The following is a 19050-nucleotide window of genomic DNA, read 5'->3' on the forward strand; positions in this document are numbered from 1 at the left end:
AGTACCGTCAACATAATTATCATGAGGTAAGTAATTTTCGTTTGTGACGTCATAATATAATAATATATTTGTTTTCTTTTTTACGTAGATTAGAATTTTGATAGTATGACAGTAATTTCAAGAGATACTTACTTATATTCAGTTTTCCTATTTAGAAAATAACTTCGATTACAAAGTTGATCAATGAGATCGATTTTGTCACATTTGGTCATGACTGCAACAGTCGACATCAACAATAACTCCACTACAAGCATAGCGATTTTCAAAAGAATATTTCTTTCAAACATACACACAAAATGTCGCTGAAACTTTGTATTCAGTATTACTTCCGCCTTATTGAGAGTTAATTTGTTCACTCTTTTGTTGCATCGGCCCTCGTTATTTGCAGGAAATGATTGAAAGAGGAAGGATGCGAATTCTATTGAATTACCAAACTGAACGACTTCAATGGTCATTTAGATATTCAGAGGTGTTACACGAGACAACACACCATCAGTATAATTTTCTACATGAATATAACGTATTGACAAGTGCAGATTGTATTATAAGTGCATATATATATATATATATATATATATATATATATATATATATATATGAAATCATGTTTAGATAGACCAATGGTATATAATTATCTGCATTAGGGAGACCGCAGGATTAGGGGGAAAAAATCTGGTCTCCCTAATATTTTAGCATCGTGCAGGTGCCAACTCACTGTACTTTCAAGGATAAATCTTATGTAGTAGTATCTTTAGATTGTACTTTCATAGAATGCGTTATCAGGAGTAGGCGCTTTCAGGTTTTAAGGACAGAAAATAAATTTTAATTATAGACTTTGTATATTGAAAAATAAAGTAAACCTGCCTTAGGGAGACCATCAAAAATCGTTGTGAAAAATCAAAAATCGACTATATATTTTATTTTCGGTTTTTGAACATTGTTTCTATGACTAATAGGCACATATCTGGACACTTGCTTTATTTAAAATTTTATTATTTAAAAACTTTAAATTTTGTTGTTCGATGAGATTTTCATTTTCACGATTCCGAAATTAACGCTCGGGCTCGGAGTTTTGTGTTCCGTATCCAGTCACATTGAGCGGAAAATGGCGAATTTATCTTACGGGAAGCGCATGGTAAGTTTACAAGGATAAACAAATCAACTATTATTTTTTTTATAGTGCAGATTAAAACACAGCTATATTTCTGTCGGCTTTAATAAGTATCAATGCGTTCAATGATTAGCTTTTCAAAAAAGCTTGCTGTCTTTTAGCCAAATTTTAAATATGCAATCCAAAGCAACTCTTCAAGAGCAGTAATAATTATATAATGTTTTCATTATGCATAACTCCACGGTTTTTTTTTTTTTTTTTTTTTGTACGTTTCACCAAATCCAGAAATCTCAAGTTTATAGCTAGCACAGCAAGCGTTTATGGTAACGCGAGAAAATTCGGGATGAGGTCAGTACTATGACACAAAAGTTGAACATAGTCTTATATAGGAAAAGATCTCAGATGTATCTGACTGTAGATAAACACTATTGTTTCCTTTTTTATTATAATATTTTCCAAATCATTAGTTGATTAAATGAAAATTGATATTGATTAAATTCGTTATTCATTATTAAGGTTCTAAGTTCTAACTCTGCACCCAAAATAATCATACATATGTATAATACTTGAGTTACATGTATACTTAGTTATACTTACTCCATATTTAGTGTATTATTTTACATACATACATGTTAATCCTACACAATATGTATAGGAATGTTCGCCGAAGTGTACTGCGACGTCACGATTCAGGCATGTGTGTAAACTGGTTGGCAGAACCAAAGATTGATAATGGCACTTAGTATGAAGAAGTCTACCGATAACGATATTTTATCAACATATGCGAACTCTTTGTCAGAAGAAGCGAAAAGGAGATATACGGTAAAGTTGCTGTACAACCGTGGTACCTGTTCTCTGCATGATCCTTACCATTTAACGTGAATTGGAGCCAAAGCCCAGGTACCTGGCCAGATCTGACGTTCGGTGATATTTACCTGTACCTGATCGACACACCATCTTTGTTTACAAAAGAGTCTATGAAGGCCTACAAATCATTAGATGCTTACAAGTATGGGACAATATAAATGCATAATTACGATAGTTGTTCTTGTAAATAATTCCTAATGGAATTCATGACTAACGTACTAGTACAGAAGATGTCCGCTGGTTCCCATGATTTACCACTGATGTGTTGACGCTTAATTGCAGATATCCAGAGCTCTCTTCTTGATTCTTGCTTCTTGGGTATGCGGTAAAAGCTTTTCGGACTACTCTTATCAAATTTATTAGCACAGCCTATTACACAACATGACACAACCATCGTTTTGCTCGTGTTTACTCAGCATTCGGCCATTAAACTTTCAAATGTTTTGCCAACCAGTAAGTCACGTGACTGATTTCTGACGTCACGGCGAAAATCCCTATTTATAGAATATTATAATTATGTATGTCAGTTGTATATCGTATGTAGTTATGGTTATAACCTTAAGCAACTGATATCAGATTAAGGGCATACACAACAGTTTTTTCCTACAATGAGATTTTCTTTAAAATTACACCATGTATCATTGAAGATATGAACATTAGATATATGCAAAGAAAATTACCTCATAATGCGCGATTTACAGAGCTATGGGGCCGCCATAAGGGGGTGTTTTTGAAAATACATGAAAAACAGTTTAATCATGTTAATGTTAAATAAAAACTTAAATTTCTTGCAAAGTAAAAGTCAGAACTGCCTTGTTTGAGGTTCATTGTTGAGAGCATTCATTAAATTTAATTTCTTGTAAAAAAATCATTGTGAACTGAATTTCCAATTTTTATGGGGTAAAATTGCAGTTTTTATCATTATTTATACCCTTTTATACAATACATAATCATGATAATGGCAAATTAAAATTTTTCCTCATGATGACAATTTGTTCATAATTTCATATGCTGGAAATGATAATACACGTATATTTATGCTCTTTTCAAAACATGGGGTCAATGCGCTTGTTGTTTTTTTTAGATATTTGGCATTATTTAACACTTTTTTCATCTTATTTTTGCCCATGCCAATGAATGGCGCGTTATTTGGCGGACGGCAGCATTGCCATTTACATGCAATTATGATGTACGTTCCCTGCTTTTATTAAATCACTGTGACATTAAAAATGAACTATGATGTTTACCTAGATTGTTACACGCTGGCGTTTGTTTACATGCCTGTTATGGCTTTGATTGTCCATATATTGTGACGCCATGGCCTTAGTGATAGCAAAACAGAGTTATTTCCCCCTGTAACTATTGTGTATGCCTTTAAGTGGACTCATCTGTACTTTTTCAGTTAAAAGGTGGACTTGAAAGTCAAGGCATTTTGCAAAAGGTGGGTACAATCTTGCATTAAAAGATGATTCCAATGTTCAATCACTTTCATTCTTTGACACCAGAGATATTGTAACTTTTTCTGTCAACTCGTCATTATGTGGGGGTGGGGATATGGTACATGTAATGTAAACAAAGAAAGGAGGCTAACACAAATGCAGAGCCCCCCCCCCCCCACCACCACACACACACAATTCGCAACATGTTTTTCACAGTATGGATAATTAAATATGTATTACTATATATAGATCTCTTTAGCAAGGCCCTTCTTTGAAACTGTATACATGTACATCTCCTTTCAATATTCAACATTTATCTCGGGGGGGGGGGTATTGTGATTGGTCAGCAGGTTGGGCAAGTGATTTTTGACATAGCTACTTGAACTTGGGCAAGTGCATTAAAATTGTATTTGTCAGTCCTTGTGACACTTTTTTGTCAACTTTCCTATGCACTCTGACTCTGCACCCATATGAATGAAATGATACAATTCATGTCATGACCTACCCTCTAGGTCATATCTTTAAGGTCACTAGATCATTTTTTGTTAATTTCTTGTGTGTTCTATATCTCCAACTTATTTAGGATATTTAAAACTTATGTCAACACGATGTGTCATGACTTGCACTATAATCTACAGACCCTGAAACGTGCTACTACACCAGTTGCACGGTACGGTTCGGTACGCTTTATGAACGGTACGGTTCGTTTCTTGCACGGTACGGTACGCTTCTTGAACGGTACGGTTCGCTTCTTGCACGGTACAGTTTGCTAAAAATAGCTGCACGCTTTGTGAACGGTTTGCACGTTTTATTAATGAAGTGGGCGTGGCCTGAACGCTTTGACTTCGTATAAATTGTACGTTTCGATAGTTTGTTTTCACTCGATCGGTCTTATTCGGCTCTTTGATTATCGGCTGCAGGATTTGTGGTTGTGTTAGAATGTGCACATGGGGAAATGAGATGTTATTTTTGATTGCTTCGATGGAATAATTCCATATTGATAACGTACATAAAAGTTATGAATAAAAGTTTTTAGAATTTGCTTAAGTCTAAGTCTTAATGGTTGTTATTACGTTTCAGTTTGTTTTTCATTTCTCATCAGACATTTATTAATTTACGATTTTATAAGAAGTTGTTACATGAACTGCTCCCCGACATGGGCGTGCGTAAGTGTAAAAACAAAGCGTATTAAGTTTCCGGATATAAATTACAGTGCCTAAATTGGAAAAGTTTTTAAGAAGAAGTGAATTTTGTTTTGAATACACTAAAGTCGCAAATGACACAATGATTATTTTCTGCACTTCACATTTATTGTGATTTATCATCGGCATTATGAAAGATCCAGGATATCTGCACGTGAAGTTTGTACATCCTTTTTTGTCAGCATTCAGTCATTCATAATTAATAATGTTAGATATCTGTTGCATTTGTCTTTGAATCAAATAAAATGATGATAATACATATATATTCCTATCCTTTATCACGCGAAGTCCGATTTTCATTTCCCTGACTTTATTTTTGATTACTGAAAATTGAATTAAAAAAATTAACAGAAAAGTAAGGCAAGTGTATAGTTTGCAATAAAAATGTTTCATATACCTTTTCTATATATTGTTGAAATACTTGAAAATGCTGAAATGAATAATTTTTTGCGTCCGATTTGATGCTTTGCATCAATTTAACTTGTTTACATTCTTTTACACATGTATGTATCTATTTATTTCTCTGTCGATGTAATTAAAAATTGTTTATTAGTGTATTTAATAAATCCGCCAATCTACATCTATCTATATGGGTCGTTATCAATGTAGAAGAGAAAAAGATATGTCAAAATTATTGCTAATAAAGTAATGAAAATATTACAGTGTAGAACGTGACAATTTTTCTAATCGGTCTAGAAATTTCTCATATGATTCAGACACTGTACGTAGGAAAGTACATATTGAATACAACAGTAGACAACCATTCGTCTCATAGCGAATTAGAAATCTTCTAACACTTTGCCGCATAGTTTTGAAATCGTACTTTGTTTTAAGCATCTCGGTGATTTTCACAGTTGATAACCCAGCTTCGTGATGTTTGAGGATAATGCTTCGAATAGCCAGCGATAGTCTACGACCTCCTTTCCCATCGGGCGCCATTGTGAAAATAATATACTGTGGCTGAAAAAGTGGGTCACGTGACATAAATTGCACGCTTTCTGCACGATACGGTACGCTTTCGGGCTTTTGGGGGCGGGGTTTGCATAATATTATCCTGCACTCTTTCTGCACGGTACGGTACGCTTTTTGAACGATACGGTTCGTTTCTTGAACGGGACGGTACGTTTCTTGAACGGTATGGTTCGTTTCTTGCACAGAACGGTTCGGTTCGTTTTTAAGGTGTAGTAGCACGTTTCAGGGTCTGTACTTTGAGACAGTGCACACCTTTTTATATCCCAATTTATTGAGTGACTTTCTTGAGATATTAAAAGATGGTTAGATGACCAAGTGTTGACTGATATATGATGTTTTCATTTTATGTTTTTATTTGTAACAGAAAGTAAAACGCCTGAAGCCTGAGGAAGATGCCAAATGGTGGTGTCAGGCTGGTCTTGACAAAGATGGGTTCAAAGTAAAATATATATCTGACTATAAAGGTGAGTTTAAACCATATTTATATCATCTTTGCTTGCTCATTTGTTCCTATATTCCTACAAGGCTGAATTCATGCAGGAACAACTCCGCATAAGAAACAAGATCTTAGCCTCAAAATCTAATCTAACGTTCAGATACATAGATGACGTCTTATCTACATGTATTAACCAGTTTTCACGAAAAACTTTGTAAAGCACAGGCCCTTCGGGCTTCCCAGTATAATAATTGTGCAAGCCCGAACAATATTTTGCAGGCCCAAAATGTTTTTTTTCTAATTTGACCTCTTGTTATCTGATTCTACTCTATAGACACATGCACAGTTCTACTGTAGGAAAATACAGGTCAAGATGATCATAGTTAGAGAACAACTGACATTAAAAGGATTATATTATTTTTCAACATATTAATCCAGTATATGCGAAAGTTTTTGGACCACACAGGACATTCGGTCCTGTGTAATCAATGAACACACCGGACCGAACCAAATTTTGTCAGACCGAAAAACCTAATGTAAAAAAGTGAAACATGTGAAAATGCAAAACCAAGGGAATCTTATTTATTATACTAGTAATACTATACCAGGAATCCCTCCCGTATAATACTTTAGACAGTCCATGCGGTTTTAATCAATTCATTTACGTATTTGGATGTGTGCTATTTTTTTTTTACTTATAACAAACTCCGCATCAAAATAGTAAAGCTCAAAACCGGACATTGAGACATCGGACATTCTGGTCCGGTGTAAAAAATGATGCATCGGACCTGAGGCACTGCACATCGGTCAGGTCCGACGGTCCGATGTCTTTCGCATAGACTGATTAATCTCGCAGATACATCAGCAGCTTATGTTCAACTCTGTTTTGTATACACCACGTACAAAACATTTTGTTTTCTCCAGAATCATTTAAATGTTAGCCAAGGCCCACCCTCGCAGTGTTCGAAATTGGTTTAAAACTTGGTATAGACCACAGGTCTATGCCAAGATAAAATGACTTAGACCTCATCGAATTGGCATAGACCATAACATTGAAAAAATAATAACACAAATTTAAAACATTTTCATTTACTTCTAATATACTTAGAAAGTGTATTTTCTTTCCATTTCTGTAATATCCTTTCCTCATAATGTTTATCAGACATCGACTGACCATGCAAGGCCCTCTTGGATACTTTATTGCTTTAAATCTAGAAAATTGGCATAGACAATTTGGTCTATCTCAATTACAGTTGGCATAGACCAGTGCCATTTGACATAGACTCGGTCTATCGGTCTATGGTTAATTTCGAACACTGCCCTCGGTCCAATGGGGCATGAATTTTCGTTTTTTTTCTCCTCGTACGACAGGGTTTTTTTATCGGATGGTTGTGATTCTGAAATACGCTTGGGTGGTTTTGAATTTCCCGGACGAGCCCCCTCCCTATACTTCAGAAAAGGCAGCATGGTTGATAATTTTTCTATGCGAAATTTGACTACTAAGTCATGACATTTAGTCTGAGTCAATCTCACGCTTTATTTGTAATATATACAGAACATATAAGAAAACATTTACAGGCCCACCGGACTCCAGGGTTTAATATTTTAAGAAGCCTGATCCCGATTTTACTGGCCTCGGGCATCGGGCCGCTGGTTAACGTTGAAGACTGATTAACAATGATACTGTTTCTAAGTATCTGCATATCATTTATCCTCCTGAACTTGAGATTAACTCAACTACATGTATGGAGTCGCATTGTTCTGCCTCATATTTAGACCTTTTTTTTTTAATTTGACAGGCAAGGAAAATTAAACACGAAGATATATGATAAACGTGATGATTACAATTTCCCTATTGTCAACTTTCCACACTTGTCAAGCAACATTCCATCTTTTCCCGCGTACGGTGTATTTGTTTCCCAGTTGATTCGCTACGCTAGACATGCTAGAGGAAGCTCTTTGTATAAAGACTTCTTGAACAAATCTGTGTTGCTTGCCAAAAAACTGTTGACACAGGGATACCAAATGCCCAAGCTTATATCATCAATGAAAAAGTTCTATGGGCGACACCACAAACTCGTTAACAGATACAGCATCAGTGTTTCAAAATTGTCTCGTGATATACTCTGCGCTACATAACTAATTTTTCTGGTCTCTTACCTGATTTGACTTTGAGAAATGCATGACGAGTGACACATGTGGAGCACTCACTCATGAAGTGCTCACTCTTCTGGAACACCTGGCCTCACCCAGGATGATTCTAGGGTTCATGCGTTTCCTTGCTTTTTGTGTGTTTTTATGTGTCGATCGTATTTATTTTCAATTTTGTCCCTGGTCTTTCCATTTTGATTGCCACATTGGTACCTTTTCTTGAATATACTTTAAATAGAGATATTTTTAGGAGGTTTTTAGAAGGTTTGAAATAAGAATTTATGCTTGCTTGTGCTATTATAAATGCTCACCTACATGTAGTAGATTTTGAAAAATCATATTGATATTTTTTGGCACTATTGTGTGTTTGACCCATCAACTCAGACACACATAAGCTTGTAATTGCATGGTATTGTACATGTATGTGATCCTAATAAGTACTTGTATCACCAAATATTGAATCACTGAAATTGAGTGCAAATGAGAAAGAAATGTTATTGCTATACATACAGTGTACTGTTTACTTTAGGTGAACTAATGCTGAGTTGCTTGTGCTCTATTTGTATGAATGCACTTGTTCTTGCATTATGCAGGATTTGGTGTATTTGCCGAAAAAGACTTCAGAGCAGGGGATTTTCTTCTAGAATATGTTGGAGAAATAATTACTGAAGAAGAGGCATTTGAAAGGCAGAGAAAATGTGATGAAAATAATTTTTTTTTTTACAAGAACAAAGGAAAAAGTATGTGGTAAGTTTTATACATGAATGATGGTAGACATCAGAAAGTGTTTTGTTTTCAGTTTGCAAAGCTCATTGTTGTTTTCTAAATTAAACGACATGTATATGTAAGAACATTATTGATCTTTATTTGGTTAATGCATAATTGAAATAGTTTTTTGTACCGGACTTGAGAAAGTCGGGGTAATATGATACCTGTACATGTATTTGCTTTGTGCCTGACTGTCTGTCAGCGTGTGTGCCTACTTGCTTATTGCGTGTCTGCCTGATAGTTTTTTATACGCCCGTCGAAGACGGGACGTATTATGGTATGGCGTCGTCCGTCTGTCTGTCCGGACCTTGTGGGCAGGATACAGACTGAACCATAAGCCCTAGGACTTTACAACTTGGTACATTTGATCACCATGATGAGAGGAAGATGCCTATTGTTTTTCATGGTCAAAGGTCAAGGTCGTAGTATCACTTTTTAGGAAAACCTTGTGGGCAGGATACAAACCGAACCGTAAGCTCCAGGATATTATAACTTGGTATATTTGATCATCATGATGAGAGGAAGGTGCCTATTGTTTTTCAAAGTCAGAGGTCAAGGTTCTAAGGCTATCCCTCTTTATATCTTGATATCCATTTCTACAAGCATAATAATGAATTAACTCACAGAGGACAGTGCTAACTTCACTAAAATATGAATCCCACTAAAATATGTTTTCCTTGAGCAAAATCTACGGGCGTATTATGCCACATTGGCGTTGCTCTTGTTGGTTTATTTTTCCTCAACTATTTTGTGCAGGATGTTCATACTGTGTACATACTTTGTTACATGTAATACTCTGTCTCATACCAAAATTAGGTCACTGCCTTTTGTATTTTGACCTTAACCAATTAAAGAAATTGGGTTTGGGGGAAATATCTCCTCAACTAGTTCAATCAGGATATTCATATTTGGTACATGAGTAGGTGTATTGTGTAATATACCATAGTGTTCAATCTAAAGCAATTTAGCATGGCGCGGTGTCATGCCCTTTTCCTGATGCCATGCCCTTTTTTTCCGGCGCCATGCCCTTTTTCTCATTCAAACCTATTGACAACAGAGCGCCATTTATTTCTTTTTGGTAAAAGTAATCTTAAAACTACATTAGACCACTGGTCGTCTCTAACGAAAAAAGAAAGATATAACGAGTTAAGTTCATTCTATGAAATTTAAATTGAGGGAATTTTACATGACCTAAAGTTATGAAATAATGCCCCCCTCCCCCCTATATACTAGTTTTTTCTGAATCTGTGTAATTTTATTTTTGGAAGGCAAGTACATGAAGATGCATATAACACTTTCTCAAAAAGAGAAAGTATATACATGTAGGATGTATTGCAAAGTTATATATATTACTAAATATTGTTGCCTTTAAAATCAAATAATTATGATAACAAAGTGCCTTAAAAATCCGAAAATTGCATAACGTGTGCCCTTTTAAGGCAAAATTTTGTGTGCCTTTTTTCTTTCTATACCAAAAGTAGGTCACCGCCACCTATATTTCCATTGTTTTTTTTTTTTTTACAGAGTTTACAGCCCTTGACACTTAGAATATCTCCAGAATAGTAGATTAATTTTTTCATCGCAACTCCTCTTCAATGGTTTGAGGGAAAATGTTTTGAAACTTTGTAAAAAGTAAAGGCATGATATGAAGATGCACATGGAGGAGGGGCATTATGGTCCATTGTTTTTAATTTTTTTAAAGAGTTACAACCCTTACCACTTTCAATTTTAGTCAAAATATAGGTTAATCTCATAACTTTGCCATTTCTGCTGACTTGCTACCACTTTGAGATACATCTATTTGTCATTTTCAGTATTGATGCTTCAACTCAAGATCATATATGCCAGTATGTCAATGATGGGAACAAGATGGCTAATGCTGTCATGAAACTTTTGACTTTTGAGAGGCCTTGTCTATGCTTGTTTGCTGTCAGAGATATTCAAGAGAAAGAAGAAATACTGTATAACTATGGAGATACTCAGAATCTCTGGTGGAGAAATAAGGTACAGATATTGAAGAAAGCATAATAATTTCTCAATCTACTGTGATTGACTTGATCCATGATATCAAATGTTCAATGAACTGGATTAAATTTCTTTAGATATAAAGTTATATAATGATTTACCCTTGAATTGAGGCATTAATACAAATTTGAAATTTGATAACCATGAAGATGAATAGTTTCAGTTTACATTGTATTTTGAGTTTTTCACCTCTCAACCTATACTTGAAGTTTATGGCTTTTCTCATCCCATGGAAGGAAATGATATATATTATTACTCATTACTTGACTTCACCTAAGCCATGAATTGATTGCTTTGTTTTACATTCATGTCATTTCATAGAAAATTCAGTATTATGGACCATTTTATCTCACGTGGAACAGCAGTTTTATGTGAGCTTTTCTGATCACAATTTTTCCGTTGTCTGTCCTTCGTAAATTTTTTAAGTGTTAGACTTCTTCTCTGAAATTGCTAGGCAAATTTCAACCAAACATGGCAGGAAGCATTATTGCGCGGTGGGGATTCAAATTTGTTCAAATGGTGCCCTTGGCACCTAGGGTTCTGTACTTAAGGGCCAAAAAGGGTGAAAATGTACCATTTCTGAAAAAATCTTCTTTTCAGAAGGCACTGGAAAGAATGATAAGATTTTATGCATGGGGCAGCTAAAGGACCATGAGATTCAAGTTCATTCAAGAGAAAACGATCTGCAAACTTTAGGGCCCATATAGGGGGTTCAAAGTTTGACGTAGGCTTATATAGGAAATAAGATTTTAAAAATTGTGAAAGTACATGGCAGAACCACTTGATATTTTGCATGAAGCTTCCTAGCAACAAAAATTGTTAAAGTGATATTGGTTTGTCAACTTGTCGACTGCCCATAAGGGGATGGGTGGGGATGGGGTAGTGGTTTCAAATTTTACCCATGGGGGTAGGTTCAAAGTTAAACATATGCTTATATAGGTAAAGATATAAAAAAAAAAATATTCTGCGAAAGTACTAATAAGACTGGACATGAGAGGCCTCATGATTAAAAATGTGATCCCATAACCACTTTGACATGGAGGCCCCTATACAGTAAAAGATATAAAAATGTTCTTCTGTGAAAGTACATGTACTAAGCAGAATGATTAGATATTTTGCATGAACTTCCCAGCAACAAGAGGAGTCAAATTATTCAAGGGAAATCAATCCATTGACTTAAGCATGTTAAGGGCCTGCAAGTGGATGAAAGTTTAACAAAGTCTTATACTGGAAAAGATATAAATTGTCTTTAGTGGAAGTACTGAGCAGAATGACTTGGTATATTGCATAAAGCTTTCTAGCAACTTTTATGTTTAGGTGAGCATTGTGGGCCATTGGCCTCTTGTTTATATATAGCTGTATTATAGGTAGTTACAAATTGTAAATTTCCAATTTTTCTGCTGAAGTGGGGCAATGGTGTCACTTGGACATATCTAATACTATCTTTGCAGTTAGATTTCTTAATTTTTTACCCCTCTGCCAATTTTGGCCTAAGGGTATTGTCAACACAAAGTCAGATGGGAGTGTATTAGTGTTTGTGTGTGTGTGCATTAGACTATTGTTTCCAGGCCATACATCCTTTGATTTTGGAGTAAGACCACTGAATCTTACTAGGATGTTCACTTACATAGGGTAGATGTGCATTTCAGGGTCAAATGTCAGGTTGACATTTGGGGAGGTTACTATAACTTAAAATAGCAAAATTGTTTTAGGAAAATATTTCCTAAACTATAAAAGATGGATCATTGAACTTTGGTAGGATGTTTACTCAGATAGAGTAGATATGCCTTTTGGGGTCAAAGTATCAATTTGACCTTTGGGGAGGTCAATGTAAATTAAAATAGAAAAATCTTAAGTATAGGAGATGGATCATTGAAACTTGGTAGGATCTTTACTGATATAGTTTATATTTGTTTTTTGGGGTTAAAATGTAAATTTGACCTTTGGAGAGATCACTATTATTAAAAATAACAAATTTGTTTACTAAAAATAGCAAATTAGCTATCTCCTAAACTATAGAAGATGGATCATTGAACTTTCTCAGGATGTTTACTCAGATAAGGTAGATGTTGGGGTCAAAATGTGAATTTGACCTTTGGGGAGGTCACTGTTACATGTACTGAAAATATAAAAAAAAGTCTTAAATTTAGAAGATTATTGAAACTTGGTAGGATGTTAATCAGATATGGTAGATTAGCCTTTTTGTGTCAATATGTCAAAATGCTGAGGGTTAATCTGCAAGTTTGGAGAACCTATTTTTATTTTACTCATGACCGTTCATTCCTTACCATGAGTTGGCATTGTATCATTTTATACTCTTTTTCAGTGGAACATACATGTAATGGAAACACAGAAAATGATGAAAATGGACAGGGTGACTATGAGGGAAGCAGTAGCTGCAGCAACCAAAGGAACAAGTCAGGTAAAGCTGTTAATCAATTATGTCTCCCCCAGCAAAAGGAGTACAACAATATACCATGGTGTTATAAATTGTGATACAGAAGTTTCGGTTTGATTCATGATACATGTATGTTAATCCACCCAAATGATATGGCTCCATTTCATTTTTAACTCACTATAGCTGAAAGCTCATGTGAGGTTTTTTGATTAGTTTGTCTGTCATCCGTCAGTCTGTAAACTTTCCACATTTTCAATTTCTTCTCCAGGCCAATTTCAACCAAACTTGGCAAAACGTATCATTGCGCGATGGGGATTCAAGTGTGTTCAAATGGTGCCCCTAGTCACAGGGTTCTGTGCTTATGGCCCCAAATGGTTAAAAAGGTACCATTCTTAAAAAATCATCTTGTCATAAAGCACTGGAGAGAATTATTTGATATTATGCACGGGGCATATAAGCGACCATGAGATTCAAGTATATTGTTACTGGTTCTATCCTCCACCAATAAAAACTGGACACCATTGTATGATGGAAAATTGTTGAGTGTGGCAAAAAAAACAAACAAACAAAATCAGGGAATGAAAAAAGGTGTCATCAATGTAGTTAAGACAGTAAAAGATGTCTCTTGCAGATGTGAATATGGCATTTTTCCATAAAATAAAGCATCCCACATGACTATGCTATCTTCACTTGAGGGCACAAAAAGCAACATGATCATCCTTGCACTTCCAAACTTGGATTTTAACATTTTTTTGCATGAGAAGCAAAAAAAATTAACAGTAAAGAATTTAAGAATATGTGAGGTAACCATAAATGCATCAACAACTAGTGCAGATGTTGCAAATTGAATTAATTTTGGTAGATTTGGCCGTTGTGGTACTTAGGTTTAAGTATATCGGGGCACCTATTAATACTAGCTAGTGGGTTCAAACTTTTTTTTTTGGTAGGGCACTGGCTTTTAAATCTGAAGGTTGTATTTGAGACTTAGTGATACTTCCTAACAATTACACTTCATTTCTTTCACAGTAAAGTGGTAATTGGAGGACGCACAGCTTTTGCAGGAGCAATTTTAGGATTTAGCATAAATTCATTCATGCTTCGCTCAAATTTTTGCTAGGAAGAAGTTTTGCTTTTGTAGCATGATACAAAAATGATGATCAAATAGATTTTGAGTGTATTTTACAACTAATTTAATCTCCTTATGATGTTGAATGTTTGGCCGGGTTGCAGAACCTGCATTCAGCTTTGAAGTATGGTGAATGCCAGGTGATCAGCTGGCTGAGCGGACCACTTGTGCATGCAATGTACTTTGTGTAATCAAATCATCTCACACCTCTAACTTGACATCCTTCAAACTTTGTACAATTGTATGGAGACATTAAAGATGTATTTTTGACTTTTTGGAAGCGCTCTGACATTTTTCCAAAATTTACATTTAGTTGAACTTTGTCACTTTCACAACTTGTTTTGAAATAGACAGTACCTACTTTGTAAAATTGACTCCTCTCATAGCGTTTACTTTACATTGTTCAGACCTTGCTTGTACAGTTGTAATGAACACATTGAAGATATGTATGTGATTTTTAGGAAGTGTTCAGACATTTTTTGGAAAAGTTTACATGTAGTTGAACTTTGTATTTTTCTCAGTATGTTATTAACTCCTCTCACAGCTTTTATTTGATATTCTTCAGACCATGTACAGTTGTAATGGACACGAAGAAAATCTGCATGTGGCACTTTAGAAGTGTGCTACATGTTCATATCTTTGTAATTTTCCCAGCATGATATCTAAAGGCATGGCCTAAAATATTTCATTTTATGTCAGTGAATAATGTATTAAATCAACCATGCCATTTTGGCCAATTTTAGTATTTCTTGAAACCAACCCTAACCTTAACGTCTATACCTGTAGTCTGTAATGCATATTTAAATATATTTCAGGTTCTGTTCAGGAGTCCCTAAATGGTATTCAATGTTCTGCAATGCTTCCAGGTATAGTTATGCTTTCATTGTTCTTTTGAATAATTTAATCAGTGCTTTAACATGAAGATGTTTAATAAGCTCTGTTTTAATGTGATGAAACTTTGAAACTTGAACACAAGGATTGTAAAAACTGTATTCTCAGATATTTGAGTCATCTGTTTTTCTCTCTTGATCATTTCTTTTTACCTCATTTTGGGTATTGATCTACATAACATTCTAAGTTACATTTCGGGAAATATTGCCTTTTACAATTTACTGACTTCTTAATTTCCTAATGAATAAGTAGACTACTGATGAATTCCATTCAATTTTAGAGGAAACTTGTTATGTTAATGAAGAAGATACTAACGGTGATGATGAACAGGTGGAATCAGTTCAAAAGAATGTTCCTAGGACATCTAGAAAATGCTCAGGCAAGAATTAAGTTTCATATTATATTTGCTCTACTGTTCTTAAACAATTGGATTATGCAATTTAATCAACTTTTGCTTATAAACCGAAGCCATTGAGGTGTCATTCCATGTTCTGTCATCTTTTAACTGTCCATTCATCCAGAACTGTATTACTTTTGTTACTGCTTCTCAAAGGGCAAGGTCTCTGGCTTGAGTACAACTGCAGTTAACATTTTTATACGCCCGTCTTAAGACGGGACGTATTTGGTATGGCGTTCATGTCCGTCCGTCTGTTAGCTTTTTCGTGTCCGACCCGTAACTTAAATACTACAAGGCCTAGAATCATCAAACTTCGTCTGTAGATACATCTTGGGTAGAAGGTGTGTCGCACATTAAAACCAGGTCACTGTGACTTTTCATTAAGAAGATATGGCCATATATGGCAAAAACTTGTCCGGGGGGGGGGGGAGGCAGTTGATATTTTTTTGGATGGGTGGGGGTGATTTGGGAAAATGTATTTGTATGAGTAGTGGTGAGTTGGGAAAATGTATTTGTATGGGTGGGGGTGGGGGGGGGGGGTGGGGGGGGGGGGAGAGAGGCAGCTGATATTTTTTTTGGATGGGTGGGGGGTGATTTGGGAAAATGTATTTGTATGAGCAGTGGTGAGTTGGGAAAATGTATTTGTATGGGTGGTTGTCTTCTAGGTTAAAAAAAAATATGGGTGCCAGTGAATTATGATAAAAATGAAGACATAGAGTCTGTATCATGTTGTGAAATTTCTTTTATTATAAAAGAAGAGGAAGAAGAAAAACAGAGCCATCCTACATTATGTACGAAAAAAGATTGATAAATGCATGGGCAGATAACTCTATTCAAAGTAAATGTTTCAGTTTGTGTGGAAATGACAAGAATAAATGAAAACAAAATGTTTTCTGTTGGAGTGACATGATTAGAAGTAACACCATCTCCAGATATGATCTATTAAGGGATATTTTTAGCGAACTCGGAAGGGAACGAGAAAAAAATTATGTACGAGTTAACAAAGAAGTTGCAGCCATAAGCCCATCAAAACGTGTTTCACATTTCTCCCTAAACTATGCAGAAAGATAACAAATGAAGGTCCACTTAAGCCATATATTGCAAATTATATATAAGGTCCACTTAAGCCATATATTGCAAATTATATATACTGGTCTCCCTAAAGAATACGTAAGGATTACACATTATTAGGGAGACCGATTTTTTTGTATATTTTTTATGCTCACCGTTATGTGGAATTCATTGGCACAAGGGCAAATTTGGTACTCTTTTACTAAAAGAAATGCTATTTGTTTCTTGAAATGTGCAAGGATTAGAGAAATGTATATTGTCCCCTTAAGCCAGATTTTATAGGATGGTCTCCCTAATGTAGAAATCAGATATATATATATATATATATATATATATATATATATATACTAGTATATGGAGATGGTATTCAATGGTTCGTTGATGGATATAGATTTTATTTTACGAATGAGACATGGCTTTTGATAATCAAAATATATCGAAAACATCTTGTCTCCCGAATGAAATAAATTCTTTATCCAACAACAAATTTAAATTTCCTTTTATTACATTTACTTCGGTTTTTCCTTAAAGCTTTATGACCCGGTGCTCATGTATTGTTTTAAGAAATGAACAACACTTTTGAGCTGTTCATTGTCAGTATGAACGGATATGGATTTGAGGCAAATTCTGTGAATTGCAGAGAATTTGCCTCAAATCCAAACCCGTTCATATTGACCATGAACAGCTCAAAAGTGATGTTCATTTGTTATATTTATATCCATTTACTAAATCACCATTTGTTTATATTGCTTCTATTTTGTTGCATTAAACAAATAAATTTCTAGCCTCTGTCACAATCGTATTGTGACTGACGTCAACACATAGACATGACTCGTCTCACCCTGCCTTTTTATCAACATCACACAGTGTACTGTATTTTGGAGTTAGGAGACCGCACGATTGGGATGATAATCTACGTAAGTTCACAATCTTAATCCGAGGTGTGACTTGCGAGATGTTGTATTGTTTCAAATCAATACACTCTCTCAGTCGCATGCCTTAAGCTAGTTCATAATCATTTCATAGTCTACATGAAAGGATTGTGTTGCGAGCTGGAATTGGTTGGTTCATAGAGGAAAATGAGATTTGTAATATAAATATTTTGTAATGAATTACTTTAAAGCAGATTCATTAGGAATTTAAGTTTCCCTTAATTACATGCGTGAAAACAGTTGCATGAAAAAGAAAACAGTGAAAAAATTATTTAGATTGATTGAATATTGTTTAACGTTCCTCTCCGGAATATGTCACTCATATGGAGACGTGATTATTAAGAGAGTAAATACAGCGAGTATGCATAAGCTATACAATGTCTGTTAGGCGTCTAAAAGTGGCGCCGCTCCACGCACGTGAGGGGAATCCCAACATGATGTATACAACTCAGACGCATTTGTCCGACTCCAACGAGTTATTAAGAGGTCTTTGATATTTTATTTCTCTATATAAACGTATGGACTACAAAGCTCTTACGACAGCATACTCTTTATAAAGGGCGAACGCTAAATACTGTGAAGTTTTCTTTACTAAATTTTTGTACCGTTTTGTTCACATTGTAATGCGCAAATATCAAGTAAACAAGAAACCCTTTTTGACTGCATAGCACTTTGAATTTTTTTCATCACGAATAAGTCTGCATGGCACTTGTTCTATAAATGCTAAAAATAAAAATATCTTACTATACGCATCCATTTGCAGTATATCTGCTGATGTGGTATTCCAACTTATGATGTCTTGATGCAATTTAGTTCTTGCTATTACACGGATGCATAATACGATTAAGTGCATTCATCAAGACCATGTAAAACTTGTTTGTAGCTACTACTTTATGACATCCTTTACAAAAGAAGGGACCCTGTTTTTTTTTTGTTTTTTGTTTTTTTTACCAAAATCTTGGTTCCGTCTATAGACCAATCGTTGTCTGTTTGATATCTAATTAACAAATCTAGCATCGGTACAGTGTGTATGTTCCTCGAAAGAAGATAACCCCTATTGTTTAATAAGTCAAATGTCAAAGTCAAACTACTATAATATTGAAAAATATTGTCTGCTCAATATCTTGAGAAGCATTTAACAATAAGTAAACATGAGGACAGTGGTTGTTATTAAGGAGGATACTTTCCTTATCGATAGTCAGGTCACAAGATCAAAGGTCAAGATGAAGTATGATTTCGTACTAACAAATGTTTCTTCCTATCA

General features: G+C 35.0%; 1 protein-coding gene across 3 annotated transcripts; it reads left to right on the forward strand.

The window, feature by feature from the left end:
- The first annotated feature begins 596 nt into the window (after nt 1-596).
- Nucleotides 597-16197, forward strand: LOC125652357 (N-lysine methyltransferase KMT5A-A-like). 3 transcript variants are annotated; one of them, XR_008797308.1, is made up of 7 exons: nt 597-1135; nt 5956-6055; nt 8772-8925; nt 10761-10950; nt 13298-13393; nt 14396-15361; nt 15667-16197. XR_008797308.1 is itself a non-coding variant. In XM_056145370.1 (7 exons), the coding sequence occupies exons 1-6, from the start codon at nt 1106-1108 to the stop codon at nt 15329-15331; spliced, it is 591 nt and encodes a 196-aa protein (XP_056001345.1). In that variant the 5' UTR covers nt 600-1105; the 3' UTR covers nt 15332-15361; nt 15667-16197. The 3 variants fall into 3 exon arrangements, 1 of the variants encoding a protein (XP_056001345.1); XM_056145370.1 differs by having other exon boundaries at nt 600-1135; nt 15311-15361; XR_008797307.1 differs by having other exon boundaries at nt 13298-15361.
- Nucleotides 16198-19050: the final 2853 nt, after the last annotated feature.

Source organism: Ostrea edulis, chromosome 7, assembly GCF_947568905.1.
Source record: "Ostrea edulis chromosome 7, xbOstEdul1.1, whole genome shotgun sequence".
In the NCBI taxonomy this organism is placed as follows: Eukaryota; Metazoa; Mollusca; class Bivalvia; order Ostreida; family Ostreidae; genus Ostrea; species Ostrea edulis.

Bases quoted from the DNA above. Each gene is read 5' to 3' on its own strand.
- LOC125652357 (XM_056145370.1), top strand. From the start codon at position 1,106: ATGGCGAATTTATCTTACGGGAAGCGCATG. The intron at 6,056-8,771 runs GTGAGTTTAAAC...TGCATTATGCAG, and splicing joins ATATATATCTGACTATAAAG to GATTTGGTGTATTTGCCGAA. The intron at 10,951-13,297 runs GTACAGATATTG...ACTCTTTTTCAG, and splicing joins ATCTCTGGTGGAGAAATAAG to TGGAACATACATGTAATGGA.